The 27,986-nt window shown below is 45.9% G+C and overlaps 1 protein-coding gene across 1 annotated transcript in view; it reads right to left on the bottom strand.

Moving 5' to 3' along the window:
* Positions 1–313: 313 nt before the first annotated feature.
* The window catches only part of LOC137309690 (aldehyde oxidase-like), a 122,287-nt gene continuing 94,614 nt past the window's right edge, over positions 314–27,986 (bottom strand). The window contains exons 13-18 of the mRNA XM_067977757.1: positions 22,516–22,568; positions 18,208–18,322; positions 9,053–9,118; positions 5,030–5,218; positions 903–1,070; positions 314–804 (exon numbers count right to left, since the gene is read on the bottom strand). Coding sequence (XP_067833858.1) covers positions 757–804; positions 903–1,070; positions 5,030–5,218; positions 9,053–9,118; positions 18,208–18,322; positions 22,516–22,568 — 639 coding nt within the window. The 3' untranslated portion in view covers positions 314–756. The remainder of the gene's footprint in view (positions 805–902; positions 1,071–5,029; positions 5,219–9,052; positions 9,119–18,207; positions 18,323–22,515; positions 22,569–27,986) is intronic.

Raw genomic sequence — 27,986 nt, 5'->3', positions numbered from 1 at the left:
TCAGTGTCACCCCTATTATTTTAATTTAAAAAGGCCTATGTGGGGCTTGTTTTGTTTCTGTGGGGAAGTTTGGTAACACAGATCACAAGATAGATACCTGAGGGAGGTGCATCCTACTGTCGCCTCATCACAGTCGGCAAACGATTCCAAGTGTGTGCGCCTCCACCCCATTACCCAGAAGTCCGTTCTATGTCCCAAGCACTCTTTGTGTGAAGACATTCAAATCAACCCAATGTCCCCTGGTCTACAAAAAAGTGACCACCAAACCAATGACTAGGAACAGAATGCAGACATGGAAAATGATTGGACAGTCTTTGAGAATACAAATTAGAATTTAATCTTAATGAAAGCCACTGCTTACGATATGCTCAATTATCCAGTGAATCCGAGCAAATACAGTAATTAGTAGAGTAATTGGATAAGATTGTACAGCTTGTAAAATTGAGTAAATTCTCCACCCCCCGTATAATATCTCTGATACTTCAAACTTCTAAGAAGTTTAGTACAAAATAAGAACCAAGGAAATAGAGTGAGACTCTAGATATAAACCAAGATATGGTTGTCCACAATGAGACATTCGATATTCATTCATTTTATTCAGTGATGCTCTTCTGAAAGCTGATTATACGATGCCTGGTCTCTTTTGCCAACTGTTGTGTGTCCGGTTGATTCGATCACTAAGTGTCAGTGGATTTACCGTGCAATGCCTTATGTAGCAGCAGTATTACTGGGTGGAGACATTATCTCGAGTGTCGTTCACACAAGGATGGCCCATGGAATGGATTCGGGCTCACTGACTGGAACCTGCAATGAGAGAGGACGACGACGCTAGGAGATATAGCCAGAACCAAATGTGTTGCGATAATTAGAAACCCGCGATAAAACAAAAATGCCCGCCTTACCATCTTAGTGAACTGGTCAACACATGCCATGCGAACCCGATCTGGGGTGGAAGGACTGTTCAAAGTGAAAGTCCCCGTTAAACCCGTCTCTTTTCTTGCTGCTGCGATTGCATCCTTAATGGCGTAAAACACGGAACAGCCGGCAAGCACAGCTGGCTCACCCAAACCCTAGAGTTTAAAGGGAAATAAAGGAGGTTTATGAAGCTGTGGACCAATACCTACTTCTTCAATTCATCCCTCTTTGAAGCAGCTAATTCCTACTCCAATGTGATAATACGGTTACTCCACTACCTCACCCAAATGGCCATTTGTTATACATGAGCCTGGTGGCAGCAGCCTATTTGACCGTGGGAATGTATCATGGCCAAGTCTGATTCTCTGCTCATCTGCTGGCCAGACACACGCACACACTCTCTCTCGCTCTCTTTCTCTCTCGCTCGCTCTCTCTTTCTCACTCTATCTCTTTCCAGCAGTGATCATGACTGTTAGATTTGCAGCTTTTCCCTCTCGAGCCCAGGGGTGCTGAGCCCAATTGTAGCTCTCCTACCGCTACCCCAGATGACATTACCGAACATCGCAGACTGGGACATAAACCTGGGAACTTCTGCTCTGCAGCTCAGTTCCACATTGGCATTACTCACTGAGCTCTAAGTATCTAAGCAAAGTTACATATACACATGTAACCTAGTGTGACACAGACTCCCAGTCCAATCTAATTTTCATATAGATTGGGAAGAGCAGAGTAGCTCAAATCAGAAAGGTAGTGAATTTCTTGAGTGCTTTCAAGATAGTTTTCTGGAGCAATATGTTCTCGAACCAACGAGAGGGCAGGCCATACTAGATTTAGTAATAAGTAATGAGCCAGACTTAGTTAATAGTCTAACAGTAAGGGAACATTTATCTAACAGTGATCATAATATGATCAAAGTCAATGTTAGGTTTGAAAAAGAGAAACATAACACAGTTACTAACATTCTAGATTTTGGTAAGACTAACTTTAATGGGATGAGACAGAGACTGATGACAGCAAACTGGTCAAAACTGTTACTGGGTAAAACTACAGACGAACAGTGGGTGGTGTTCAAAAAAGAATTTAGTTTAATACAGGACCAGTATATACCCCTCAGGGGCAAGAGCTCTACTGACCAAATAAAACAGCCATGGTCGACAAAAGAGGTGGGAGATAAAATAAAACTAAAGGAAAGAGCGTACAAAAGTACAAAGAATAGTGTAGATCCAGGGGACTGGGAGAGAAACAGAGAACAGCAGAGGAAGACAAAAAAGATAGTAAGAGGTGCAAAAAGGGAATATGAAAAGAAACTTGCGAGGGATATCAAGATTAACACAAAAAGTTTTTTACAATTATATTAGAAGAGAAAGGGTAGTCGAGGGTAATGTGGGCCCTTTAAAAACAGATGCAGGTAATATTGCGAATGAAAATAAGGAAATGGCAGACCTGTTCGTCTAATATCGGTTGTGGGGAAGTTATTGGAATTTATAATGAAGGACAGGGTGACTGAGCACTTAGAGAAATTTGAGCTGATTAGAGAGAACCAACAAGGATTTGCAAAGGGTAGGTCATTTCTAACGAACCCGATTGAATTTTTTGAGGAAGCAACTAAAGTAGTAGACAGGGGAATGTTTATGGATGTAGTTTATATGGACTTCCCAAAGACATTCGATAAGGTTCCACAAAAGAGACTGTTAGCTAAAATTAAAGCTCATGGAATTGAAGGCAATTTACTGACCTGGTTAGGCGATAGAACACAGAGAGTAGGGATAATGGGTATGTACTCGAATTGGAATGAAGTGACTTGTGATGTCTCACAAGGATCTGTGCTGGGTCTCAACTATTCACGATATTTATTAATGATTTAGATAGCACAATAGAGAGCTACATATCCATGTTTGCCAATGCCACAAAGATTGGTGGCGTAGTGTAGACGGGAGCATAAAAATATAAAGAGCCATTGATAGATTAAGTGAGTGGGCAAAATTGTGGCAGATGGATTTCAATTCAGGTAAGTGTGAGATCATCCATTTTGGACCAAAAGAGGATAGATGTGAATATTTTTTAAATGGTGAAAAGCTAGGAACAGTGGAGGTCCAAAGAGATATATGGGTCCATGGACACAGATCACTAAAATGCAGTGGTCAAGTCCAAGAAATAATCAAAAAGGCTAATGGAATGTTAGCCTTTATATGTAGGGGGCTAGAATATAAAGGGGAGGAAGTTTTGCTACAGCTACACCAAGCCCTGGTTCGACCATATCGGGAGTACTGTGTATAGTTCTGGGCACCACACCTTAGAAAGGATATATTGGAAGGAGTGCAGCGCAGATTCACCAGAATGTTACCAGAGTCCAAGGGTTAAATTATGAGGAGAGATTACATAAACTAAGCTTGTATACCCTAGAATGTAGAAGTTAAGAGGTGATTTGTTTGAGGTTAGTAGGATTCTGAAAGGAATTGATGTGGTCGAAAGAGAGAAACTTTTTCCACTGGTGGGGGAGTCTAGGACAAGGGGACATAACCTTAAAATCAGAGCCAGGCCATTCAGGAGAGAAATTAGGAAACACTTCTTCACACAAAGGGTAGCGGAAGTATGGAACTCTACCACAAAAAGCAGTCGATGCTAGTTCAATTAATAATTATAAATCTGAGATTGATAGATTTTTCCTAGCCAAGGGTATTAAGGGTTATGGAACCAAGGCGGGTAAATGGAGTTAGGATACAGATCAGCCATGTTCTCTACCTCCTGCTCCTTCTCCACCTCCTGCTCAAACTCCACCTCCTGCTCCTGCTCTCCCTCCTCCTCGTTCTCCACCTCCTGCTCCAGACCTCATTACAGCCTTGGTCCAAACATGGACAAAAGAGCTGAATTCCAGAGGTGAGGTGAGAGTGACTGCCCTTGACATCAAGGCAGCATTTGACCGAGTGTGGCACCAAGGAGCCCTAGTAAAATTGAAGTCAATGGGAATCAGGGGGAAAACTCTCCAGTGGCTGGAGTCATACCTAGCACAAAGGAAGATGGTAGTGGTTGTTGGAGGCCAATCATCTCAGCCCCAGGGCATTGCTGCAGGAGTTCCTCAGGGCAGTGTCCTAGGCCCAATCATCTTCAGCTGCTTCATCAATGACCTTCCCTCCATCATAAGGTCAGAAATGGGGATGTTCGCTGATGACTGCACAGTGTTCAGTTCCATTCGCAACCCCTCAGATAATGAAGCAGTCCGAGCCCGCATGCAGCAAGACCTGGACAACATCCAGGCTTGGGCTAATAAGTGGCAAGTAACATTCGCGCCAGATAAGTGCCAGGCAATGACAATCTCCAACAAGAGAGAGTCTAACCACCTCCCCTTGACATTCAACGGCATTACCATCGCCGAATCCCCCACCATCAACATCCTGGGGGTCACCATTGACCAGAAACTTAACTGGACCAGCCATATAAATACTGTGGCTACGAGAGCAGGTCAGAGGCTAGGTATTCTGCGGCGAGTGACTCACCTCCTGACTCCCCAAAGCCTTTCCACCATCTACAAGGCACAAGTCAGGAGTGTGATGGAATACTCTCCACTTGCCTGGATGAGTGCAGCTCCAACAACACTCAAGAAGCTCGACACCATCCAAGATAAAGCAGCCCGCTTGATTGGCACCCCATCCACCACCGGCGCACTGTGGCTGCAGTGTGCACCATCCACAGGATGCACTGCAGCAACTCGCCAAGGCTTCTTCGACAGCACTTCCCAAACCTGCGACCTCTACCACCTAGAAGGACAAGGGCAGCAGGCGCATGGGAACAACACCACCTGCACGTTCCCCTCCAAGTCACACACCATCCCGACTTGGAAATATATCGCCGTTCCTTCATTGTCGCTGGGTCAAAATCCTGGAACTCCCTTCCTAACAGCACTGTGGGAGAACCGTCACCATACGGACTGCAGCGGTTCAAGAAGGCAGCTCACCACCACCTTCTCGAGGGCAATTAGGGATGGGCAATAAATGCCGGCCTTGCCAGCGACGCCCACATCCCGTGAACGAATAAAAAAAAACAGACTCGAGGGGCTGAATGGCCTCCTCCTGTTCCTATGTTCCTAATTGCCCCAGTTTCGGTATCTGGAACTTACTTTGGAGGAGTGGATGGCTTTTGGATTCCGGGATCCTGATAACAAAGACACGTTCAACTGTTCTGGAATATCACAAACAGCAGGGACCTTGTACTGGGCTGGACCCCGTGTGTAAAGCACCCCTTTGGGAGAATATTTTAGCTCCTCCATGGTGAAAAGCCCGAGTCCTTGAGCAAAAGCACCTTCAATCTGTAAAACAGTGGAAGTGAGAGATTATCAATTTGAATATGCATCACTCACATCAATACTTAACCGATTTTACTCAGCCACAAAGATTATGCTCTAAATGATCCTTCTAAAGAAAGAAAGAACTTGCATTTTTTTGCACCTTTCATGACCTCAGGACGTCCCAAAGCGCTTTACAGCCAATGAAGTACTTTTGAAGTGTAGTCACTATTGTAATGTAGGAAATGTGGCAACCAATTTGAACACAGCAAGATCCCCCAAACAGCAATGTGATAATGACCAGATAATCTGTTTTAGTGATGTTGGTTGAGGGATAAATATTGACCAGGACACGAGGGAGATCTCCCCTGATCTTCTTCAGAATAATGCCATGGGATCTTTTACGTCCACCTGAGAGGGCAGACGTCTTATCTAAAAGACGACAACTCTGACAGTGCAGCACTCCCTCAGTACTACACTGAAGTATAAGGCTAGATTTTGTGCTCATGTCTCTAGAGGTGGGACTTGAACCCACAACCTTCTAACTCAGTGGCAAGAGTGTTACCCACTTAGCCAGGGCTGACACTTCATTTGGAACCCTCAATACCTCAGTCAGGTGGCCTTTTTTTTAACCCATGAAGGTAGACTGTGAGAGGCTATTCAACATAACCAATCCTGATCCAAACCTCACCTTTTATCCACATGCACACCTTTTCCAGCAGGAGTCACTGGATAATGACCAGGAGCAGGAATCCTGGCTCCATATTCTTCCCTAACAAAAGCCTGGGTCCAAGCCTGGGCCACACTGACATGATTGCCATTTGCGCGCATCATTCATTGCACATGCACACACCAGTGTCTCTCACAACTCATTGAAGCCAAAGTCCAGGCAGGTTGAATGGCACTTTAATGAATTCTCCAACACACTGATGGGACATGACTCTGAATTCGCTATTCCTTTGTTCTCTAGTGACACCTGACTTCAGTGACACCACTGTAGGCAGTTGGACACCCCAATAACAATGGAATAAAACCTGCATCGTGACAGATAGCTTCATTGGAACCTTGCAGAGTGGTTATTGGACTGACGCCAGCTAACCCAACTGCATTCCTCTTCCTTTCTCTCACTGAAAAACAAGAGGAGGAGCTGGAAGAGCACTAAATTCCAGCTCCAACAGCCCTTCCCACCTGGGTAGACCAGCGAAATGTGGAATGGTGAATCCGTTGACTGTCACATCTGCAAGAGAGGGCTATATTGTGACCAATAACTGAAGGACTGATACTATAAGAACATAAGAACATAAGAAATAGGAGCAGGAGTAGGCCAATCGGCCCCTCAAGCCTGCTCCGCCATTCAATAAGATCATGGCTGATCTGATCCTAACCTCAAATCTAAATTCATGCCCAATTTCCTGCCCGCTCCCCGTAACCCCTAATTCCTTTTACTTCTAGGAAACTGTCGGTTTCCGTTTTAAATTTATTTAATGATGTAGCTTCCACAGCTTCCTGGGGCAGCAAATTCCACAGACCTACTACCCTCTGAGTGAAGAAGTTTCTCCTCATCTCAGTTTTGAAAGAGCAGCCCCTTATTCTAAGATTATGCCCCCTAGTTCTAGTTTCACCCATCCTTGGGAACATCCTTACCGCATCCACCCGATAGACATACATTTATACTTGCTGATACTAAGGAACTCTTTCAAAAATAATTCCTCTGGTAAAGATGATCAAATTCTGGGATTGAGTTTTTTTTAAATTCGTTCATGGGATGTGGGCGTCGCTGGCAAGGCCAGCATTTATTGCCCATCCCTAATTGCCCTTGAGAAGGTGATGGTGAGCCAACTTCTTAAACCATTTCAGTCCGTGTGGCGAAGGTTCTCCCACAGTGCAGTTAGGTAGGGAGTTCCAGGATTTTGACCCAGCAACAATGAAGGAATGGCGATATATTTCCAAGATGGTGTGTGACTTGGAGGGGAATTTGCAGTGTTGTTCCCATGTGCCTGCTGCCCTTGTCCTTCTAGGTGGTAGAGGTCGCGGGTTTGGGAGGTGCTGTTGAAGAAGCCTTGGCGAGTTGCTGCAGTGGATCCTGAGGATGTACACACTGCAGCCACTGTGTGCCGGTGAGGAAGAGAGTGAATGTTTAGGGTGGTGGATGGGGTTCCAATCAAGCAGGCTGCTTTGTCCTGGATGGTGTTGAGCTTCTTGATTGTTGTTGGAGCTGCACTCATCCAGGCAAGTGGAGAGTATTCCATCACACTCCTGACTTGTGCCTTGTAGATGGTGGAAAGGCTTTGGGGAGTCAGGAGGTGAGTCACTTGCCGCAGAATACCCAGCCTCTCACCTGCTCTTGTAGCCACAGTATTTATATGGCTGGTCCAGTTAAGTTTCTGGTCAATGGTGACCCCCCAGGATGTTGATGGTGGCGGATTCGGCAATTGAAATGCCGTTGAATGTCAAGGGGAGGTGGTTAGACTCTCTCTTGTTGGAGATGGACATTGCCTGGCACTTGTCTGGCACGCATGTTACTTGCCACTTATCAGCCCAAGCCTGGATGTTGTCCAGGTCTTGCTGCATGCGGGCACGGATTGCTTCATTATCTGAGGGGTTGCAAATGGAACTGAACACTGTGCAATCATCAGCGAACATCCCCATTCTGACCTTATGATGGAGGGAAGGTCATTGATGAAGCAGCTGAAGATGGTTGGGCCGAGGACACTGCCCTGAGGAACTCCTGCAGCAACGTCCTAGGACTGAGATGATTGGCCTCCAGCAACCAATGCTCGGTATGACTCCAGCCACTGGAGAGTTTCCCCCCTGATTCCCATTGACTTCAATTTTACTCTGGCTCCTTGGTGTCACACTCGGTCAAATGCTGCCTTGATGTCAAGGGCAGTCACTCTCACCTCACCTCTGGAATTCAGCTATTTTGTCCATGTTTGGACCACGACTGTAATGAGGTCTGGAGCCGAGTGGTCCTGGAGGAACCCAAACTGAGCATCGGTGAGCAGGTTATTGGTGAGTAAGTGCCGCTTGATAGCACTGTCGACGACACCTTCCATCACTTTGCTGATGATTGAGAGTGGACTGTTGGGACGGTAATTGGCCGGATTGGATTTGTCCTGCTTTTTGTGAAGAGGACATATCTGGGAAATTTTCCACATTGTCGGGTAGATGCCAGTGTTGTAGCTGTACTGGAACAGCTTGGCTAGAGGCGCAGCTAGTTCTGGTGCACAAGTCTTCGGCACTACAGCCAGGATATTGTCGGGGCCCATAGCCTTTGCTGTATCCAGTGCACTCAGCCGTTTCTTAATATCACGTGGAGTGAATCAAATTGGCTGAAGACTGGCTTCTGTGATGGTGGGGATATCGGGAGGAGGCCGAGATGGATCATCCACTCGGCACTTCTGGCTAAAGATGGTTGCAAACGCTTTAGCCTTGTCTTTTGCACTCACGTGCTGGACTCCGCCATCATTGAGGATGGGGATGTTTACAGAGCCTCCTCCTTCCATTATTTGATTAATTGTCCACCACCATTCACGACTGGATGTGGCAGGACCGAGAGCTTTGATCTGATCCGTGATTTAGTGTGGATGAAAGCAGCAGCCTCCCTGTAAGGCCCTTCATCAGCCGTTTGTTAATGTTCAGGTTCCAATTGCCTCCCAAACTCACCATGGAGAGCAAATTGTAATACCGCCTCTCCACAAATCGTGAGACTCCGCAGCTAATACCCTTGGCAGCCTACAGCACGGAAATCTTGGGAGGATACCATCAAAATCAGGAGACAGATACGTCCTCTCCTTATATTGTTGCCGCCTTCAGTCAGTTCCACTAACTGTTTCCAACAAACCGTGCGTGACCTACCTGTCCAATATCCACAGCTGGATTTAAGCTGCTTCCCGCATCCATCACAATGTCCGTCCTGATATTCTGCAAAGCAAGAAACCCAATTGTTAGTGGGCTTCACTGAGTATGGACTCTGGAGACCACTGTCCAAATCTCCTGTCCTGGGCTTTGGAATTAAATATGACCTGTGCTCAGCTCAGCAAAGAAACATGAGGGGAGTTCAAGCCTGAATCATGCTCGGATCCCAGAAACACCCAAACATATCTTAGGAACATTAGCAACAGGAGGAGGCCATTCAGCCCCTCGAGCCTGCTCCGCCATTCAATTAGATCATGGCTGATCTACACCTCAACTCCATTTTCCCACCGTGGCTCCACATCCCTTGATATCCTTACGGAACAATAATCTATCAATCTCAGTCTTGAAAGCTCCAATTGACCCCCAGCATCCACAACCTATTTTGGGGGAAGAGAATTCCAAATTTCTACTACCCTGTGTGTGAAAACGTGCTTCCTGATTTCACTCCGGAATGGCCTGGCTCTAATTTTAAGATTCTTGGCTGAACTTCACCCACTGTTTTTACCTGCAGTTGGTGCGGAAGGATCTATGCTGCATTCAGAATGATCTGGGGATATTTTATGAGATTTTATATCTCACTGCCTGTGTTTTATAGCTGTAGCTGTCATTACCATTTGCTAGATGTTGTTGATATATTCGGCTATTTTTTTACATTTTGGTTTCCGGGAATCTAAACTTTACTTTCATTGATTTTTTCCCTTTCCCCTCCTCTCCTGAAGGCTGATTCTTGCTGGGGACCCTTACGGTACCTTATCCTCTTGGCCATTCCTCATGTGTGACTGTAGATAGTGTGTGGATGCAGGATATCTGACTATGAGAGGACATCACAGCTAAACTCCAGCCTCTTTGCACCTGGTACCCACACTTCTCAGCAGGAGTCACTAGCTAGTGATCAGGAGCCCTGGCTGAGATCAGCACAGACTGAGGATTGAACCCAGGGCTTCTGCCCAGTTCACGTGGACTATTTCCATTTATTAGAAAAAACAAAAAGTGATAATATTGAGCCTGTGTCTTTGTAGCCCCAGTTCATAAATGGACAGGCACTTGCAAGAGATGGAGAAAAGGCCATCCACCACCCATGGAACTGTTCCCCGGTGAGAGCCAGAGCATTCAGGAGAGTAGGGGACACGTAACTCAGTGAGAGACAGCACCCTCAGGAGAGGAGGGGACACGTAACCCAGTGAGAGACAGCACCCTCGGGAGAGGAGGGGACACGTAACCCAGTGTGAGACAGCACCCTCGGGAGAGGAGGGGACCTGTACCCCAGTGAGAGACAGCACCCTCGGGAGAGGAGGGGACACGTAACCCAGTGAGAGACAGCACCCTCGGGAGAGGAGGGGACCTGTACCCCAGTGAGAGACAGCACCCTCGGGAGAGGAAGGGACACGTAACCCAGTGAGAGACAGCACCCTCGGGAGAGGAGGGGACCTGTAACCCAGTGAGAGACAGCACCCTCGGGAGAGGAGGGGACACGTAACCCAGTGAGAGACAGCACCCTCGGGAGAGGAGGGGACACGTAACCCAGTGAGAGACAGCACCCTCGGGAGAGGAGGGTACACGTAACCCAGTGAGAGACAGCACCCTCGGGAGAGGAGGGGACACGTAACCCTGTGAGAGACAGCACCCTCGGGAGAGGAGGGGACCTGTACCCCAGTGAGAGACAGCACCCTCGGGAGAGGAGGGGACCTGTACCCCAGTGAGAGACAGCACCCTCGGGAGAGGAAGGGACACGTAACACAGTGAGAGACAGCACCCTCGGGAGAGGAGGGGACACGTAACCCAGTGAGAGACAGCACCCTCGGGAGAGGAGGAGACACGTAACCCAGTGAGAGACAGCACCCTCGGGAGAGGAGGGGACACGTAACCCAGTGAGAGACAGCACCCTCGGGAGAGGAGGGGACCTGTACCCCAGTGAGAGACAGCACCCTCGGGAGAGGAAGGGACACGTAACCCAGTGAGAGACAGCACCCTCAGGAGAGGAGGGGACCTGTAACCCAGTGAGAGACAGCACCCTCGGGAGAGGGGGGGACACGTAACCCAGTGAGAGACAGCACCCTCGGGAGAGGAGGGGACACGTAACCCAGTGAGAGACAGCACCCTCGGGAGAGGAGGGGACACGTAACCCAGTGAGAGACAGCACCCTCGGGAGAGGAGGGGACACGTAACCCTGTGAGAGACAGCACCCTCGGGAGAGGAGGGGACCTGTACCCCAGTGAGAGACAGCACCCTCGGGAGAGGAGGGGACCTGTACCCCAGTGAGAGACAGCACCCTCGGGAGAGGAAGGGACACGTAACCCAGTGAGAGCCAGCACCCTCAGGAGAGGAGGGGACACGTAACCCAGTGAGAGATAACGCCCTCAGGAGAGGAGGGGACACGTAACCCAGTGAGAGCCAGCACCCTCAGGAGAGGAGGGGACACGTAACCCAGTGAGAGATAACACCCTCGGGAGAGGAGGGGACACGTAACCCAGTGAGAGACAGTACCTGAAGGAGAGGAGGGGACACGTAACCCAGTGAGAGACAGCACCCTCAGGAGAGGAGGGGACACGTAACCCAGTGAGAGTCAGCACCCTCAGGAGAGGAAGGACTATACCCCAGTGAGAGTCAGCACCCTCAGGAGAGATGGGGAACCCATAACCCAGTGAGAGTCAGCACCTTCAGGAGAGGAGGGGACCCGTACCCCAGGGAGAGTCAGCACCTTCAGGTGAGGAGGGGACCCATACCCCAGGGGGCATCAGCACCTTCAAGAGAGGAGGGAGTATACCCCAGGGAGAGTCAGCACCTTCAGGAGAGGAGGGAGTATACCCCAGGGAGAGTCAGCACCTTCAGGTGAGGAGGGGACCCATACCCCAGGGGGCATCAGCACCTTCAAGAGAGGAGGGAGTATACCCCAGGGAGAGTCAGCACCTTCAGGAGAGGAGGGAGTATACCCCAGGAGAGTCAGCACCTTCAGGAGAGTAGGGGACCCGTACCCCAGGGAGAGTCCATGTCTTCAGGAGATCATTTGCTATTTGCAATTCACACACTTTGTATGAAATAGATTGAAAATAATCTTGTACAAGTGACTATATCAAAAACTTTATTTAAGTTTCCCATTTATTTTTGTAGACCTACAATTTTGGAGATTTCTGAATGGATATTTGTGGTGATATCTGAGGTATTGAGTCACGTTAAATTTTCTATGCTGTCTTTTTAAGATATATTTATGCATCATTGTAACAGGGTTGCTATAAGAACAAAAGAAAGCACAATCACAAAGCACCAGGATGGTGGCATGTGTTTCCCCGTAATAATTTATCCAAAATTGACAACAGCCTGGTACTTCCCGGTCTAATAAACTGCAACACTTTGTTCCGATGATGTGATCATTTCTAGATTTGCTGCTTGTTACCCAGTGTTCAAACTGAAGAGCAGCCATGATCTGATTAAATGGCTGAACAGGCTCGAGGGGCTGAATGGCCTCCTCCTGTTCCTAATGATCCTATAACTCTCCTCTGAGCAGCTCGGGTAAGTCTGTGTGGCTGTAATTCTCTCCGGGTACCTCTCCTGGTTGTTGTGGCTCTGGATTCTTGGCACAGGTGAGAGGAGAGAGTGAGAGGTGAGCCACAGACAGGAGTTCAGTCTCCAGACATTCAGCAAACTCGGCAGTGAAAAGAACAAACTACTCGCTAACTCGTTGGTATCTTGTTTTATATAAATAACCTGAGAGAGTTCAGAACACACATCTCGTGAGTTAAAATGATCGGAAACTGCTCGATTGTTGTGGATTAGCATCATTTCTTGATACATTTAAGGGGAAGAACATAAGAAATAGGAGCAGGAGTTGGCCATACGGCCCCTCGAGCCTGCTCCGCCATTCAATCAGATCATGGCTGATCTTCAACCTCAACTCCACTTTCCTGCCCCATCCCCATATCCCTTGATTCCCTTAGAGTCCAAAAATCTATCGATCTCAGCCTTGAATATATTCAACAACTCAGCATCCACAGCCCTCTGCGGTAGAGAATTCCAAAGATTCACAACCCTCTGAGTAAATACATGAGGGAGAAAGGAATAGAAGGTTATGCTGTTAGGGTGAGATAAAGAGGGGTGGGAGGAGGCGCGTGTGGAGCATAAACACCAGCATGGACCAGGTGGGCCAAATGGCCTGTTTCTGTGCTGTACGTTCCAAGTAATTCTATGTAATTCAGGAGAGGTGGGGACTGTACCTTAGTGGGAGTCAGCAGCTTCAGGAGAGGAGGGGACTGTACCCCTGTGAGAGTCAACACCTTCAGGAGGGATGGGGACCTGAACCCCAATGAAAATCTGCATCTTCAGGAAGCATTTGTAATAAGGTAGACGAATTAACAGCGCGCAAATAGATTTCAACGGATATGATATAATTGCAATTACGGAGACATGGCTGCAGGGTGACCAAGGCTGGGTGCTGAATATCCAAGGGTATTCGATATTTAGGAAGGACAGGCAAAAAGGAAAAGGAGGTGGGTTGGCGTTGTTAGTAAAGGATGAAATCAGAGCAATAATGAGAAAGGATATTGGCTCAGAAAATCAAGATGTAGAATCAGTCTGGGTGGAGTTAAGAAGCACCAAGGGGCAGAAAATACTGGTGGGAGTTGTCTATAGGCCTCCAAACAGTAGTAGTAATGTAGGGGATGGGATCAAACAGGAAATTAGAGATGCATGTAACAAGGGTACGACAGAAATCATGGGCGACTTTAATCTACATATAGACTGGCCAAGCCAAATTAGCAATAATACTGTGGAGGATGAATTCCTGGAGCGTGTATGAGATGGTTTTTTAGACCAGTACATTGAGGAGCCAACTAGGGAACAGGCTATCCTAGATAGGGTATTGTGCTATGAGGAGGGGTTAATTAATAATCTTGTTGTGCGGGGTTGTTTTGGGAAGAGTGACCGTAACATGATGGAATTCTTCATTGAGATGGAAAGTGAAGTAGTCCAATCTGAACCTAGGGTCCTAAATCTAAACAAAGGAAACTATGAAGGTATGAGGAGTGAGTTGGCTATGATAGATTGGGAAGCTTCATTAAAAGGCATGACAGTGGATAGGCAATGGCTAACATTTAAGGAACGAATGCACGAATTGTAACAATTATACATTCCTTTCTGATGCAAAAATACAAAAGGAAATGCGGCCCAACCATGGCTAACAAAAGAAATTAAGGATAGTATTAGATCCAAAGAGGAGTTGTATAAAGTTGCCAGAAAAAGTAGCAAGCCTGAGGATTGGGAGCACTTTAGAATTCAGCAAAAAAGGACCAAGAGATTGATTAAGAGGGGAAAAATAGAGTATGAGAGTAAACTTGCAAGGAACATAAAAGCAGACTGTAAAAGCTTCTACAAGTATGTAAAAAGAAAAAGATTAGTGAAGACAAATGTAGGTCCCTTACAGTCAGAAACGGGAGAATTTATAATGGGGAACAAGGAAATGGCAGAACAATTAAACAAATACTTTGGTTCTGTCTTCATGGAAGAGGACACAAATAACTTCCCAGAAATGCTAGGGAACCAAGGGTCTAGTGAGAAGGAGGAATTAAAGGAAATTAGTATTAGTAAAAAAATAGTGCTGGAGAAATTAATGGGACTGAAAGCCAATAAATCCCCAGGGCCTGATAATCTGCATCCCAGAGTATTAAAAGAGGTAGCCATAGAAATAGTGGATGCATTGGTTGTCATCTTCCAAAATTCCAAAATAGGTTATGGAACAGTTCCTGCAGATTGGAGGGTGGCAAATATAACCCCACTATTTAAAAAAGGAGGGAGAGAGAAAACAGGGAACTACAGATCGGTTAGCCTAACATCAGTAGTAGGGAAAATGCTAGAGTCTATTATAAAGGATGTGATAACAGGACACTTAGAAAATATCAACGGGATTAGACAAAGTCAGCATGGATTTATGAAAGGGAAATCATGTTTGACAAACCTACTGGAGTTTTTTGAGGCTGTAACTGGTAGAATAGATAAGGGAGAACCAGTGGATGTAGTGTATTTGGATTTTCAGAAGGCCTTTGATAAAGTTCCACATAAAAGGTTAGTGTGCAAAATTAAAGCACATGGGATTGGGGGTAATATACTGGCATGGATTGAGAATTGGTTAACAGACAGGAAACAAAGGGTAGGAATAAATGGGTCTTTTTCGGGATGGCAGGCAGTGACTAGTGGGGTTCCGCAGGGATCAGTGCTTGGGCCCCAGCTATTCGCAATATATATCAATGATTTGGATGAGGGAACCAAATGTAATATTTCCAAGTTTGCTGACGACTAGGTGGGGTTGTGAGTTGTGAGGAGGATGCAAAGAGGCTTCAAGGCGATTTAGACAAGTTGAGTGAGTGGGCAAATACATGGCAGATGCAGTATAACGTGGATAAATATGAAATTATCCACTTTGGAAGGAAAAACAGAAAGGCAGAGTATTATTTAAATGGTTATAGATTGGGAAATGTTGATGTACAAAGGGACCTGGGTGTCCTTGTACACCAGTCACTGAAAGCAAACATGCAGGTGCAGCAAGCAGTTAGGAAGGCAAATGGTATGTTGGCCTTCATTGCAAGAGGATTTGAGTACAGGAGCAAGGATGTCTTACTGCAGTTATACAGGGCCTTGGTGAGACCATACCTGAAGTATTGAGTGCAGTTTTGGTCTCCTTACCTAAGAAAGGATATACTTGCCATCGAGGGAGTGCAGCGAAGGTTCACCAGACTGATTCCTGGGATGGCAGGATTGTCATATGAGGGGAGATTGGGTTGACTCGGCCTGTATTCACTCGAGTTTAGAAGAATGAGAGGGGATCTCATTGAAACATATAAAATTCTGACAGGGCTAGACAGACTGGATGCAGGGAGGATGTTTCCCCTGGCTGGGGGGGTCCAGAACGAGGGGTCACAGTCTCAGGATACGGGGTAGGACATTTAGGACTGAGATGAGGAGAAATTTCTTCACTCAGAGGGTGGTGAACCTGTAGAATTATCTACCACAGAAGGCTATGGAGGCCAAGTCACTGAATATATTTAAGAAGGAGATAGATAGATTTCTAGACAAAAAAGGCATCAGGGGGTATGGGAAGAGAGCGGGAATATGGTACTGAGATAGAGGATCAGCCATGATCACATTGAATGGCGGAGCAGGCTCAAAGGTCCAAATGGCCTACTCTATGTTTCTGTGTAGGAAGGGATCCAGGCCCCAGTGAGAGTCACGCCTTCAGGCGAGGAGGGGACCCTTACCCCAGTGAGAGTCAGCCCTTCAAGAGAGGAGGGGACCTGTACCCCAGTGAGAGTCAGTACCTTCAGGAGAGGAGGGGACCTGTACCCCAGTGAGAGTCAGTACCTTCAGGAGAGGAGGGGACCTGTACCCCAGGGAGAGTCAGTACCTTCAGGAGAGGAGGGGACCTGTACCCCAGGGAGAGTTAGCATCTTCAGGAGAGGAGGGGACTCATACCCCAGTGAGAGTCAGCCCTTCAGGAGAGGAGGGGACCTGTACCCCAGTGAGAGTCAGTACCTTCAGGAGAGGAGGGGACCTGTACCCCAGTGAGAGTCAGCCCTTCAGGAGAGGAGGGGACCTGTACCCCAGTGAGAGTCAGTACCTTCAGGAGAGGAGGGGACCTGTACCCCAGGGAGAGTCAGTACCTTCAGGAGAGGAGGGGACCTGTACCCCAGGGAGAGTTAGCATCTTCAGGAGAGGAGGGGACTCATACCCCAGGGAGAGTCAGCACCTTCAGGAGAGGAGGGGACTCATACCCCAGGGAGAGTCAATACTTACAGGAGAGGAGGGGACCTGTACCCCAGGGAGAGTCAGTACCTTCAGGAGAGGAGGGGACCTGTACCCCAGGGAGAGTTAGCATCTTCAGGAGAGGAGGGGACTCATACCCCAGGGAGAGTCAGCACCTTCAGGAGAGGAGGGGACTCATATCCCAGGGAGAGTCAATACTTTCAGGAGAGGAGGGGACCTGTACCCCAGGGAGAGTCAGCACCTTCAGGAGAGGAGGGGACTCATACCCCAGGGAGAGTCAATACTTTCAGGAGAGGAGGGGACCTGTACCCCAGGGAGAGACAGCACCTTCAGGAGAGGAGGGGACTCATACCCCAGGGAGAGTCAATACTTTCAGGAGAGGAGGGGACCTGTACCCCAGGGAGAGACAGCACCTTCAGGAGAGGAGGGGACCTGTACCCCAGGGAGAGTCAGTACCTTCAGGAGAGGAGGGGACCTGTACCCCAGGGAGAGTCAGTACCTTCAGGAGAGGAGGGGACCTGTACCCCAGGGAGAGTCAGCATCTTCAGGAGAGGAGGGGACTCATACCCCAGGGAGAGTCAGCACCTTCAGGAGAGGAAGGGACTCATACCCCAGGGAGAGTCAATACTTTCAGGAGAGGAGGGGACCTGTACCCCAGGGAGAGACAGCACCTTCAGGAGAGGAGGGGACTCATACCCCAGGGAGAGTCAGCACTTTCAGGAGAGGAGGGGACCTGTACCCCAGGGAGAGTCAATACCTTCAGGAGAGGAGGGGTCCTGTACCCCAGGGAGAGTCAGCACCTTCAGGAGAGGAGGGGACCTGTACCCCAGGGAGAGACAGCACCTTCAGGAGAGGAGGGGACCTGTACCCCAGGGAGAGACAGCACCTTCAGGAGAGGAGGGGACCTGTACCCCAGGGAGAGACAGCACCTTCAGGAGAGGAGGGGACCTGTACCCCAGGGAGAGACAGCACCTTCAGGAGAGGAGGGGACCTGTACCCCAGGGAGAGACAGCACCTTCAGGAGAGGAGGGGACCTGTACCCCAGGGAGAGTCAGCACCTTCAGGAGAGGAGGGGACCTGTACCCCAGGGAGAGACAGCACCTTCAGGAGAGGAGGGGACCTGTACCCCAAGGAGAGTCAGCACCTTCAGGAGAGGAGGGGACCTGTACCCCAGGGAGAGTCCCTTCATAACCTTCAAAACTGCAACTGCCTCATCTTGAATTCTCTTTTCATTTTCAAAGACAACAAACCCAACCTCGTTAACCTTTCCTCATAGATTGTTCGTATTATTCATCAGATTCCCCCTCCTCCTATAATCTCTGGCTCCTATTCCCATCCCTCCTGTTTACCTTATGATCTCCTGTCAGGCAGTCGATCTCCACCTCAGAACAGGCAACTCCGAAGGTCATGTAGCTGCCCACTGTTCCTTCACCTTTCTCCCAGTCCATGAATAAATCCTCGCCCCTAAAGTGACCAATACACACATCCTTTTACTTTCGAGCTCAGTCTCACATTGGCCTCATTAACGACCACAGGAGTAGTTACATCGAAGCCTTAAAAATGTTTAATGCAATTCCCAGCAGAACAGAGTTAGAAGCTGGGAGGCTGCTGGTGACCAGATACTTTTCAACTTCCCTTTCGCTAAAACTACTAAACCCAATAAATGGATTTGGGCGGGGGGGTGGGCTGCAGCAGCAGTAGGCCAAACGAAACACTTTGAGCAGCACGCCTAACAGGTCAAAGAGAGGTCATAGTGGCTGTTTTAATTTGGGCCATAATTTACTGTCAAAATAACGGTGAGGCTAATGGCCCTCGCTGTTATCGATGTGTAAACGGTACAGCAACTTCAGGCGAGGGGCAGATGTGCGGCTAAACTCAAATATCCAGAAGTTGCTGTCCGAGATGCGCCCCTCCCGTGTTAGCTTCGTGAAAACAGCATCTCACTGTCTGCCTCACCATTGAAATGCACTGAACAGCGTGAAGTTCCTGTATTTGCCCAGTGGATACAAACTAAACTCACCACAGAAAGTTCAGTCTTGTCCATTTCAGTCTAAGTATCCTTTTAACGACATGATAAGTGTTAATTACTGCCAGTCAACCTCTCTGGCACTGAAAATTAACTATTACAAGTGTGCAGTCTCATTCCTTCAGGGTTTAATTGTTGGAGATTTAAAAAATGTAAAATCTTAATTTTTTTTACTTTTCCTTTCTGTCTTTCTCTTAATCCAATCTTTCTTTCCCTCTCTTTATTTCTTTCTGTACCTGATTTGACATTGAATTCACCCACTCTAATTTACACTTCCTTCTCAGTCCTTGCACTGGTAATTTCCCAATCCTTCAATCTGATAGATTAAGGAGATACCCAGTTGCTTGCCCTGTTCACTCAAGTCCCAGATGCCCTGTTTCTCTCCCTGCGACGTTATCAGCTCACACTTTCAGTAACTTGCCACGTAAAAATTTTTAAAACCTAAATGTGCAAGGGAAAGTCTAACTAACGGCAGACGCCATGACATAAGAACATAAGAAATAGGTGCAGGAGTAGGCCATACGGCCCCTCGAGCCTGCTCCGTCATTCAATCAGATCATGGCTGATCTTTGACCTCAACTTTCTTGCCCTATCCCCATATCCCTTGATTCCACCAGAGACCAAAAATCTATTCATCTCAGCCTTGAATATACTTAATGACTCAGCATCCACGGGATTTTATGGGATAGATAATTCCAAAGATTCACAACCGTCTGGGTGAAGATATTCCTCCTCATCTCAGTCTTAAATGGCCGACCCTTTATCCTGCGGCTGTGTCCTCTAGTTCGCCAGCCAGGGGAAACATCCTCTCAGCATCTACTCTGTCAAGCCCCCTCAGAATATTATATGTTTCAATGCGATCACCTCTCATTCTTCTAAACTCCAGAGAGTATAGGCCCATTCGACTCAACTGCTCTGCTACAGCAAATTGTGGCCCATTGTTATGGATATTGGCGATGTATATGTCTTTTCTGCCTATTGAGTAGACTCTACCCCATGTTCCTTATGGTCCAGGACCCTGGATCTAACTCCTGTTCCTATTCCAGTGCCTGTGACTCTGGATATACCTCTTGCTCCTGTCCCAGTGACGATGACTCTGGATCTACCTCATGCTCCTGTCCCAGTGACGACTCTGGACCTCCTCGTGTTCCTGTCCCAGTGCCCGTGACACTGGATCTACCTCTTGTTCCTGTCCCAGTGACAATGACTCTGGATCTTCCTCGTGTTCTTGTCCCAGTGACGATGACTCTGGATCTAACTCATGTTTCTGTCCCAGTGAAGATGACTCTGGATCTACCTCATGTTCCTTTCCCTGTGATGATGACTCTGGATCTCCTTGTGTTCCTTTCCCAGTGACAATGACTCTGGATCTACCTCGTGTTCCTATACCAGTGCCCGTGACTCTGGATCTACCTCGTGTTCCTGTTCCCAGTGACAATGATTCTGGATCTACCTCGTGTTCTTTTCCCAGTGACGATGACTCTGGATCTACCTCATGTTCCTGTCCCAGTGACGATGACTCTGGATATCCTCATGTTCCTATACCAGTGCCCGTGACTCTGGATCTACCTCGTGTTCCTGTTCCCAGTGCCCGTGACTCTGGATACCTCATGCTCCTGTCCCAGTGACGATGACTCTAGATCTACTTCTTGTTCCTGTCCCAGTGACGATGACTCTGGATCTACCTCGTGCTCCTGTTGCCAGTGCCCGTGACTCTGGATCTACTTCGTGCACCTGTCCCAGTGACGATGACTCTGGATCTACCTCGTGTTCCTGTTGCCAGTGCCCGTGACTCTGGATCTACTTCGTGCTCCTGTCCCAGTGACGATGACTCTGGATCTACCTTGTGTTCCTGTCCCAGTGCCCGTGACTCTGGATCTACCTTGTGTTCCTGTTCCCAGTGCCAGTGACTCTGGATCTACCTCATGTTCCTGTCCCAGTGACGATGACTCTGGATATCCTCATGTTCCTATACCAGTGCCCGTGACTCTGGATCTACCTTGTGTTCCTGTTCCCAGTGCCCGTGACTCTGGATATACCTCATGCTCCTGTCCCAGTGACGATGACTCTGGATCTACTTCTTGTTCCTGTCCCAGTGACGATGACTCTGGATCTACCTTGTGTTCCTGTCCCAGTGACGATGACTCTGGATCTACCTCGTGTTCATGTCCCAGTGACGATGACCCTGGATCGACCTCGTGTTCCTATCCCAGTGACCATGACTCTGGATCTACCTCGTGTTCATGTCCCAGTGACGATGACCCTGGATCTACCTCGTGTTCCTATCCCAGTGACCATGACTCTGGATCTACCTTGTTTTCCTGTCCCAGTGACTATGACACTGGATCTACCTCGTGCTCCTTTCCCAGTGCCCATGACTCTGGATCTACCTTGTGTTCCCGTCCCAGTGACGATGACTCTGGATCTACCTCATGCTCCTGTCCCAGTGACGATGACTCTGGATCTACCTCGTGCTCCTTTCCCAGTGCCCAGGCCCCTGGCGTCCCAGGGCGTGATGGAGAGTTTAATCACCTTGTAAAACTGCTTCATTTGGTAAAGCATTGTGAGTGTTGTTAAACAATAAGAGTTGTTTAAATCTTACTCCTCCACTCCGTATTCTTTAAATAAATAATCCATGCCACTGAACTCGAAAGAGATAGTTTCATTCACCTACCTAAACATAAATGCAACTACAATTTACTCGCAATGATATAAGACATACATAGGTTTAAAACAATACTAGCGATGATATAAGACATACATAGGTTTAAAACAATACTAGCGATGATATAAGACATACATTGGTTTAAAACAATACTAGCGATGATATAAGACATACGTTGGTTTGCCTAAACAGACAAACCTATGCCAGGAGAAGGTGGTCAGTCTTCCTCATATCAGCCCTACGTCGCGGAGTTTTGAGAACTCTAACTAACTGGGGTCTTTGGCTGTTCTTATATTGTGTTTGTCACCATTCCCACCCCCTTTCATCCTATTTAACATGCTTGCACGACACCATCATTTTCCATGTAGAGATGTGTCTCTAATTCTTATCTCATCCACCAGACAATGGAGGTGAGAAACCACAAGGCCATTTCATCACAAGACGTTTCAGACCTTGAAGCTGATAACACACTCCTGTTCCCATGAACGCAACAAGTCTGTAACTTTCCAAAAGCTCTGTTTGTAGTTCTAAGTGATAATCACGCCCATGAGCCTTTGCTGCCCTCAGTTAGCCTATTTCACAAAGCATGCTGGACAATGATATTGGATTACTGTCTCACAAGCATCAACGTAAGTCAATCAGTTGAGACTTCATTGCTCCATCTCCTACTCTCACGTTCTTTCCCAGGATCTGTGGAACCCCTGACCTTCCTCAGTCTCCTGTTCCTCCTAAATATAAGGCTTTTAATACCTAATCAGGCTGTCACCTAACCACTAGTTCCTTATTTACCTTATCGTCTCTCCCTGCTCTTCTGAACCTTGGTGGGGTGGGTGTGCTGCACTCTGGCCTTGGGCTGATTTGAGCCCGTACCATAATGTGGTCACTGCCTCACTTTTCCTAAGGTTCTGCTCGGTCAGGGCTATCTACCAATGTATAGGCTCAGTTAGAATTAACAGTCATACTTACTTGAAGTAACCAGTCGCTGATAAGCTGACCTTCTTCATAAAAGCTTCCTTCACCTGTCAAAACAGACATGTTAGTAAGATGCATCATCATAATGTCATCATATCATAGTAGGTACCGCACAGGAGGAGGCCATTCAGCCCATCGTGCCTCTGTCAGCTCTTTGAAGGAGCTATCCAATTAGTCCTATTCCCCCGCTCTTTCCCCGTCGCCCTGTAAATTTTTTCCCTTCAAGTAATTATCCAATTCCCTTTTGAAAGTTACTATTGAATCTGCTTCCACCACCCTTTCAGGCAGTGCATTCCAGATCATCACAACTCACTGCACAAAAAAATGTTTCCTCATGTCGCCTCTGGCTCTTTTGCCGATCACCTTAAATCTGTGTCCTCTGGTTACTGACCCTTCTGCCACTGGAAACAGTTTCTCCTTATTCACTCTGTTAAAACTGTTCATAATTTTGGATACCTCTATCAAATCTCCCCTTAACCTTCTCTGCTCTGAGGAGAACAATCCCAGCTTCTCCAGTCTCTCCACATAACTGAAGTCCCTCATCCTTGGAACCATTCTAGTAAATCTCTTCTGCACCCTCTCTATGGCCTTCACATCCTTCCTAAAGTGCGGAGCCCAGAATTGGACACAATATTCCAGCTGAGGCCTAACCAGTGATTTATAAAGATTTAGCAAAACTACCTTGTTTTTGTACTCTATGCTTCTAGTAATAAAGCCCAGGATCCCATATGCTTTTTTAACAGCCATTTCAACTTGTCCTGTCACCTTCAAAGATTTGTGTATGTGCACCCCCAGGTCTCTCTGTTCCTGCTCCCCCTTTAAAATGGTACCATTTAGTTTATATTACATTTCCTCATTCTTCCTACCAAAATGAATCACTTCACACTTCTCTGCTCCACTCAATTTTCGTCTGCCATGTGTCTGCCCATTTCACCAATCTGTCTATGTCCTCCTGAAGTCTGTTACTATCCTCCGTATTGTTTACTGCATTAATATGATTGGTTAGTAAAGTGCATTAGAAAGCTGCATTTTTAAGGTATTTTAATTATAAGGAACGTTAGTAAACTATACGAGTGAGATGAGTTTATAAGGTATGTTAGAAAAGTTCATTATAAGGTTTTATTAATAAACTGCAATGGTAAGGCATGTTAATGAGGCGCGTTAGTAAAACATGTCAATCAGCTGCATGAGGAAGGAATATTAAGAAGGTGCATTCGTCAGAATGTCAGGAATGTTAATGAGGTGCATGTAAGGTATGTTAATAAGGTGCATTCCCATGGAATGTTAAGAAGTATTAGGTATGTTGATAAGGTGCATTAATCCGGTATGTTAATAAGGCACATTAGTCAGGTATCAGGTGCATTAGTCAGGTATGTTAATAAAGTGCATTACTAAGGAATGTTAATGAGGTGCATTAATAAGGTATGTTAACAAGAAGTATTAGTCAGAAATATGTTTAAGGTGCATTAATAATGTATGTTAATAAGATGTATTATTCAGGTATGTTTATAAGGTGCATTAGTCAAGTATAAGGTGCAGTAATCATGTATGTTAATAAGGTGCCTTTGGTATGTTATAACGTGGCATTAGTCAGATATGTTACTCAGGTGCATTACTCAGGTATGTTAATAAGATTTATTAATAGGGTATGTTAATAAGGTGCATTAGTCAAGTATGTTAATAAGGGGCATTTGTCAGGTATGTTTGCAAGGTGCATTATTCAGGTATGTTAATAAGATGTATTAGTCAGGTAAGTTAATAAGATGCATTAATCAGGTATGTTAATGAGGTGCATTAGTCGGGAATATTAATAAGGTGCATTAGTCAGGTAAATTAATGAGGTGCGTTAGTCGGGTACATTAATAAGGTGCATTAGTCGGGTACATTAATGAGGTGCATTAGTCAGGTATATTAATGAGGTCGATTAGTCAGGTATATTAATAAGGTGCATTAGTCGGGTATATTAATGAGGTGCATTAGTCGGGTACATTAATGAGGTGCATTAGTCGGGTACATTAATGAGGTGCATTAGTCGGGTATATTAATGAGGTCCATTAGTCAGGTACTTTAATGAGGTGCATTAGTCGGGTATATTAATGAGGTGCATTGGTCAGGTATATTAATGAGGTCCATTAGTCGGGTATATTAATCACGTGCATTAGTCGGGTATATTAATGAGGTCCATTAGTCGGGTATATTAATGACGTGCATTAGTCGGGTATATTAATGACGTGCATTAGTCGGGTATATTAATGAGGTGCATTAGTCGGGTACATTAATGAGGTGCATTAGTCGGGTATATTAATGAGGTGCATTAGTCAGGTACATTAATGAGGTGCATTAGTTAGGTATATTAATGAGGTGCATTAGTTAGGTATATTAATGAGGTGCATTAGTCAGGTATATTAATGAGGTCCATTAGTCGGGTGTTAATAAGGTGCATTAGTCGGGTTCATTAATGAGGTACATTAATGAGGTGCATTAGTCGGGTACATTAATGAGGTCCATTAGTCAGGTAGATTAATGAGCTCCATTAGTCAGGTAGATTAATAAGGTGCATTAGTCGGGTATATTAATGAGGTGCATTAGTCAGGTACATTAATGAGGTGCATTAGTCGGGTATATTAATGAGGTCCATTAGTCGGGTATATTAATGAGGTGCATTAGTCGGGTACATTAATGAGGTGCATTAGTCGGGTACATTAATGAGGTCCATTAGTCGGGTATATTAATGAGGTGCATTAGTCGGGTACATTAATGAGGTGCATTAGTCGGGTACATTAATGAGGTGCATTAGTCGGGTACATTAATGAGGTGCATTAGTCGGGTACATTAATGAGGTCCATTAGCCAGGTAGGTTAATGAGCTCCATTAGTCAGGTAGATTAATGAGGTGCATTAGTCAGGTACATTAATGAGGTGCATTAGTCGGGTATATTAATGAGGACCATTAGTCAGGTACTTTAATGAGGTGCATTAGTCGGGTATATTAATGAGGTGCATTGGTCAGGTATATTAATGAGGTCCATTAGTCGGGTATATTAATGCGGTGTATTAGTCGGGTATATTAATGAGGTCCATTAGTCGGGTATATTAATGCCGTGCATTAGTCGGGTACATTAATGAGGTGCATTAGTCGGGTATATTAATGAGGTCCATTAGTCAGGTACTTTAATGAGGTGCATTAGTCGGGTATATTAATGAGGTGCATTAGTCGGGTATATTAATGAGGTGCATTAGTCAGGTACAATAATGAGGTGCATTAGTCGGGTATATTAATGAGGTGCATTGGTCAGGTATATTAATGAGGTCCATTAGTCGGGTATATTAATGAGGTCCATTAGTCGGGTATGTGAATGAGGTGCATTAGTTAGGTATATTAATGAGGTGCATTAGTTAGGTATATTAATGAGGTGCATTAGTCAGGTATATTAATGAGGTCCATTAGTCGGGTATGTTAATAAGGTGCATTAGTCGGGTACATTAATGAGGCACATTAATGAGGTGCATTAGTCGGGTACATTAATGAGGTCCATTAGTCAGGTAGATTAATGAGCTCCATTAGTCAGGTTGATTAATAAGGTGCATTAGTCGGGTATATTAATGAGGTGCATTAGTCAGGTACATTAATGAGGTGCATTAGTCAGGTACATTAATGAGGTGCATTAGTCGGGTATATTAATGAGGTCCATTAGTCAGGTACATTAATGAGGTGCATTAGTCGGGTATATTAATGAGGTGCATTGGTCAGGTATATTAATGAGGTCCATTAGTCGGGTATATTAATGCGGTGTATTAGTCGGGTATATTAATCACGTGCATTAGTCGGGTATATTAATCACGTGCATTAGTCGGGTATATTAATGAGGTCCATTAGTCGGGTATATTAATGACGTGCATTGGTCGGGTATATTAATGAGGTGCATTAGTCGGGTATATTAATGAGGTGCATTAGTCGGGTATATTAATGAGGTGCATTAGTCGGGTACATTAATGAGGTGCATTAGTCGGGTATATTAATGAGGTGCATTGGTCAGGTATATTAATTAGGACCATTAGTCGGGTATATTAATGAGGTCCATTAGTCGGGTATGTTAATGAGGTGCATTAGTCGGGTATGTTAATGAGGTGCATTAGTTAGGTATATTAATGAGGTACATTAATGAGGTGCATTAGTCGGGTACATTAATGAGGTCCATTAGTCAGGTAGATTAATGAGCTCCATTAGTCAGGTAGATTAATAAGGTGCATTAGTCGGGTATATTTATGAGGTGCATTAGTCAGGTACATTAATGAGGTGCATTAGTCAGGTACATTAATGAGGTGCATTAGTCGGGTATATTAATGAGGTGCATTGGTCAGGTATATTAATGAGGTCCATTAGTCGGGTATATTAATGAGCTCCATTAGTCGGGTATATTAATGAGGTGCATTAGTCGGGTATATTAATGACGTGCATTCGTCTGGTATATTAATGAGGTGCATTAGTCGGGTATATTAATGAGGTCCATTAGTCGGGTATGTTAATGAGGTGCATTAGTTAGGTATATTAATGAGGTGCATTAGTTAGGTATATTAATGAGGTGCATTAGTCGGGTATATTATTGAGGTCCATTAGTCGGGTACATTAATGAGGTGCATTAGCCGGGTACATTAATGAGGAGCATTCGTCGGGTACATTAATGAGGTGCATTAGTCGGGTATATTAATGAGGTGCATTAGTCAGGTACATTAATGAGGTGCATTAGTCAGGTACATTAATGAGGTGCATTAGTCGGGTATATTAATGAGGTCCATTAGTCAGGTACATTAATGAGGTGCATTAGTCGGGTATATTAATGAGGTGCATTGGTCAGGTATATTAATGAGGTCCATTAGTCGGGTATATTAATGCGGTGTATTAGTCGGGTATATTAATCACGTGCATTAGTCGGGTATATTAATCACGTGCATTAGTCGGGTATATTAATGAGGTCCATTAGTCGGGTATATTAATGACGTGCATTGGTCGGGTATATTAATGAGGTGCATTAGTCGGGTATATTAATGAGGTGCATTAGTCGGGTATATTAATGAGGTGCATTAGTCGGGTACATTAATGAGGTGCATTAGTCGGGTATATTAATGAGGTGCATTGGTCAGGTATATTAATTAGGACCATTAGTCGGGTATATTAATGAGGTCCATTAGTCGGGTATGTTAATGAGGTGCATTAGTCGGGTATGTTAATGAGGTGCATTAGTTAGGTATATTAATGAGGTACATTAATGAGGTGCATTAGTCGGGTACATTAATGAGGTCCATTAGTCAGGTAGATTAATGAGCTCCATTAGTCAGGTAGATTAATAAGGTGCATTAGTCGGGTATATTTATGAGGTGCATTAGTCAGGTACATTAATGAGGTGCATTAGTCAGGTACATTAATGAGGTGCATTAGTCGGGTATATTAATGAGGTGCATTGGTCA

This window comes from Heptranchias perlo, unplaced genomic scaffold (assembly GCF_035084215.1).
Source record: "Heptranchias perlo isolate sHepPer1 unplaced genomic scaffold, sHepPer1.hap1 HAP1_SCAFFOLD_177, whole genome shotgun sequence".
Taxonomy (NCBI): Eukaryota; Metazoa; Chordata; class Chondrichthyes; order Hexanchiformes; family Hexanchidae; genus Heptranchias; species Heptranchias perlo.
The sequence above is the reverse complement of the archived record's forward strand: the minus strand, read 5'-3'. Positions and strand labels throughout refer to the sequence as shown.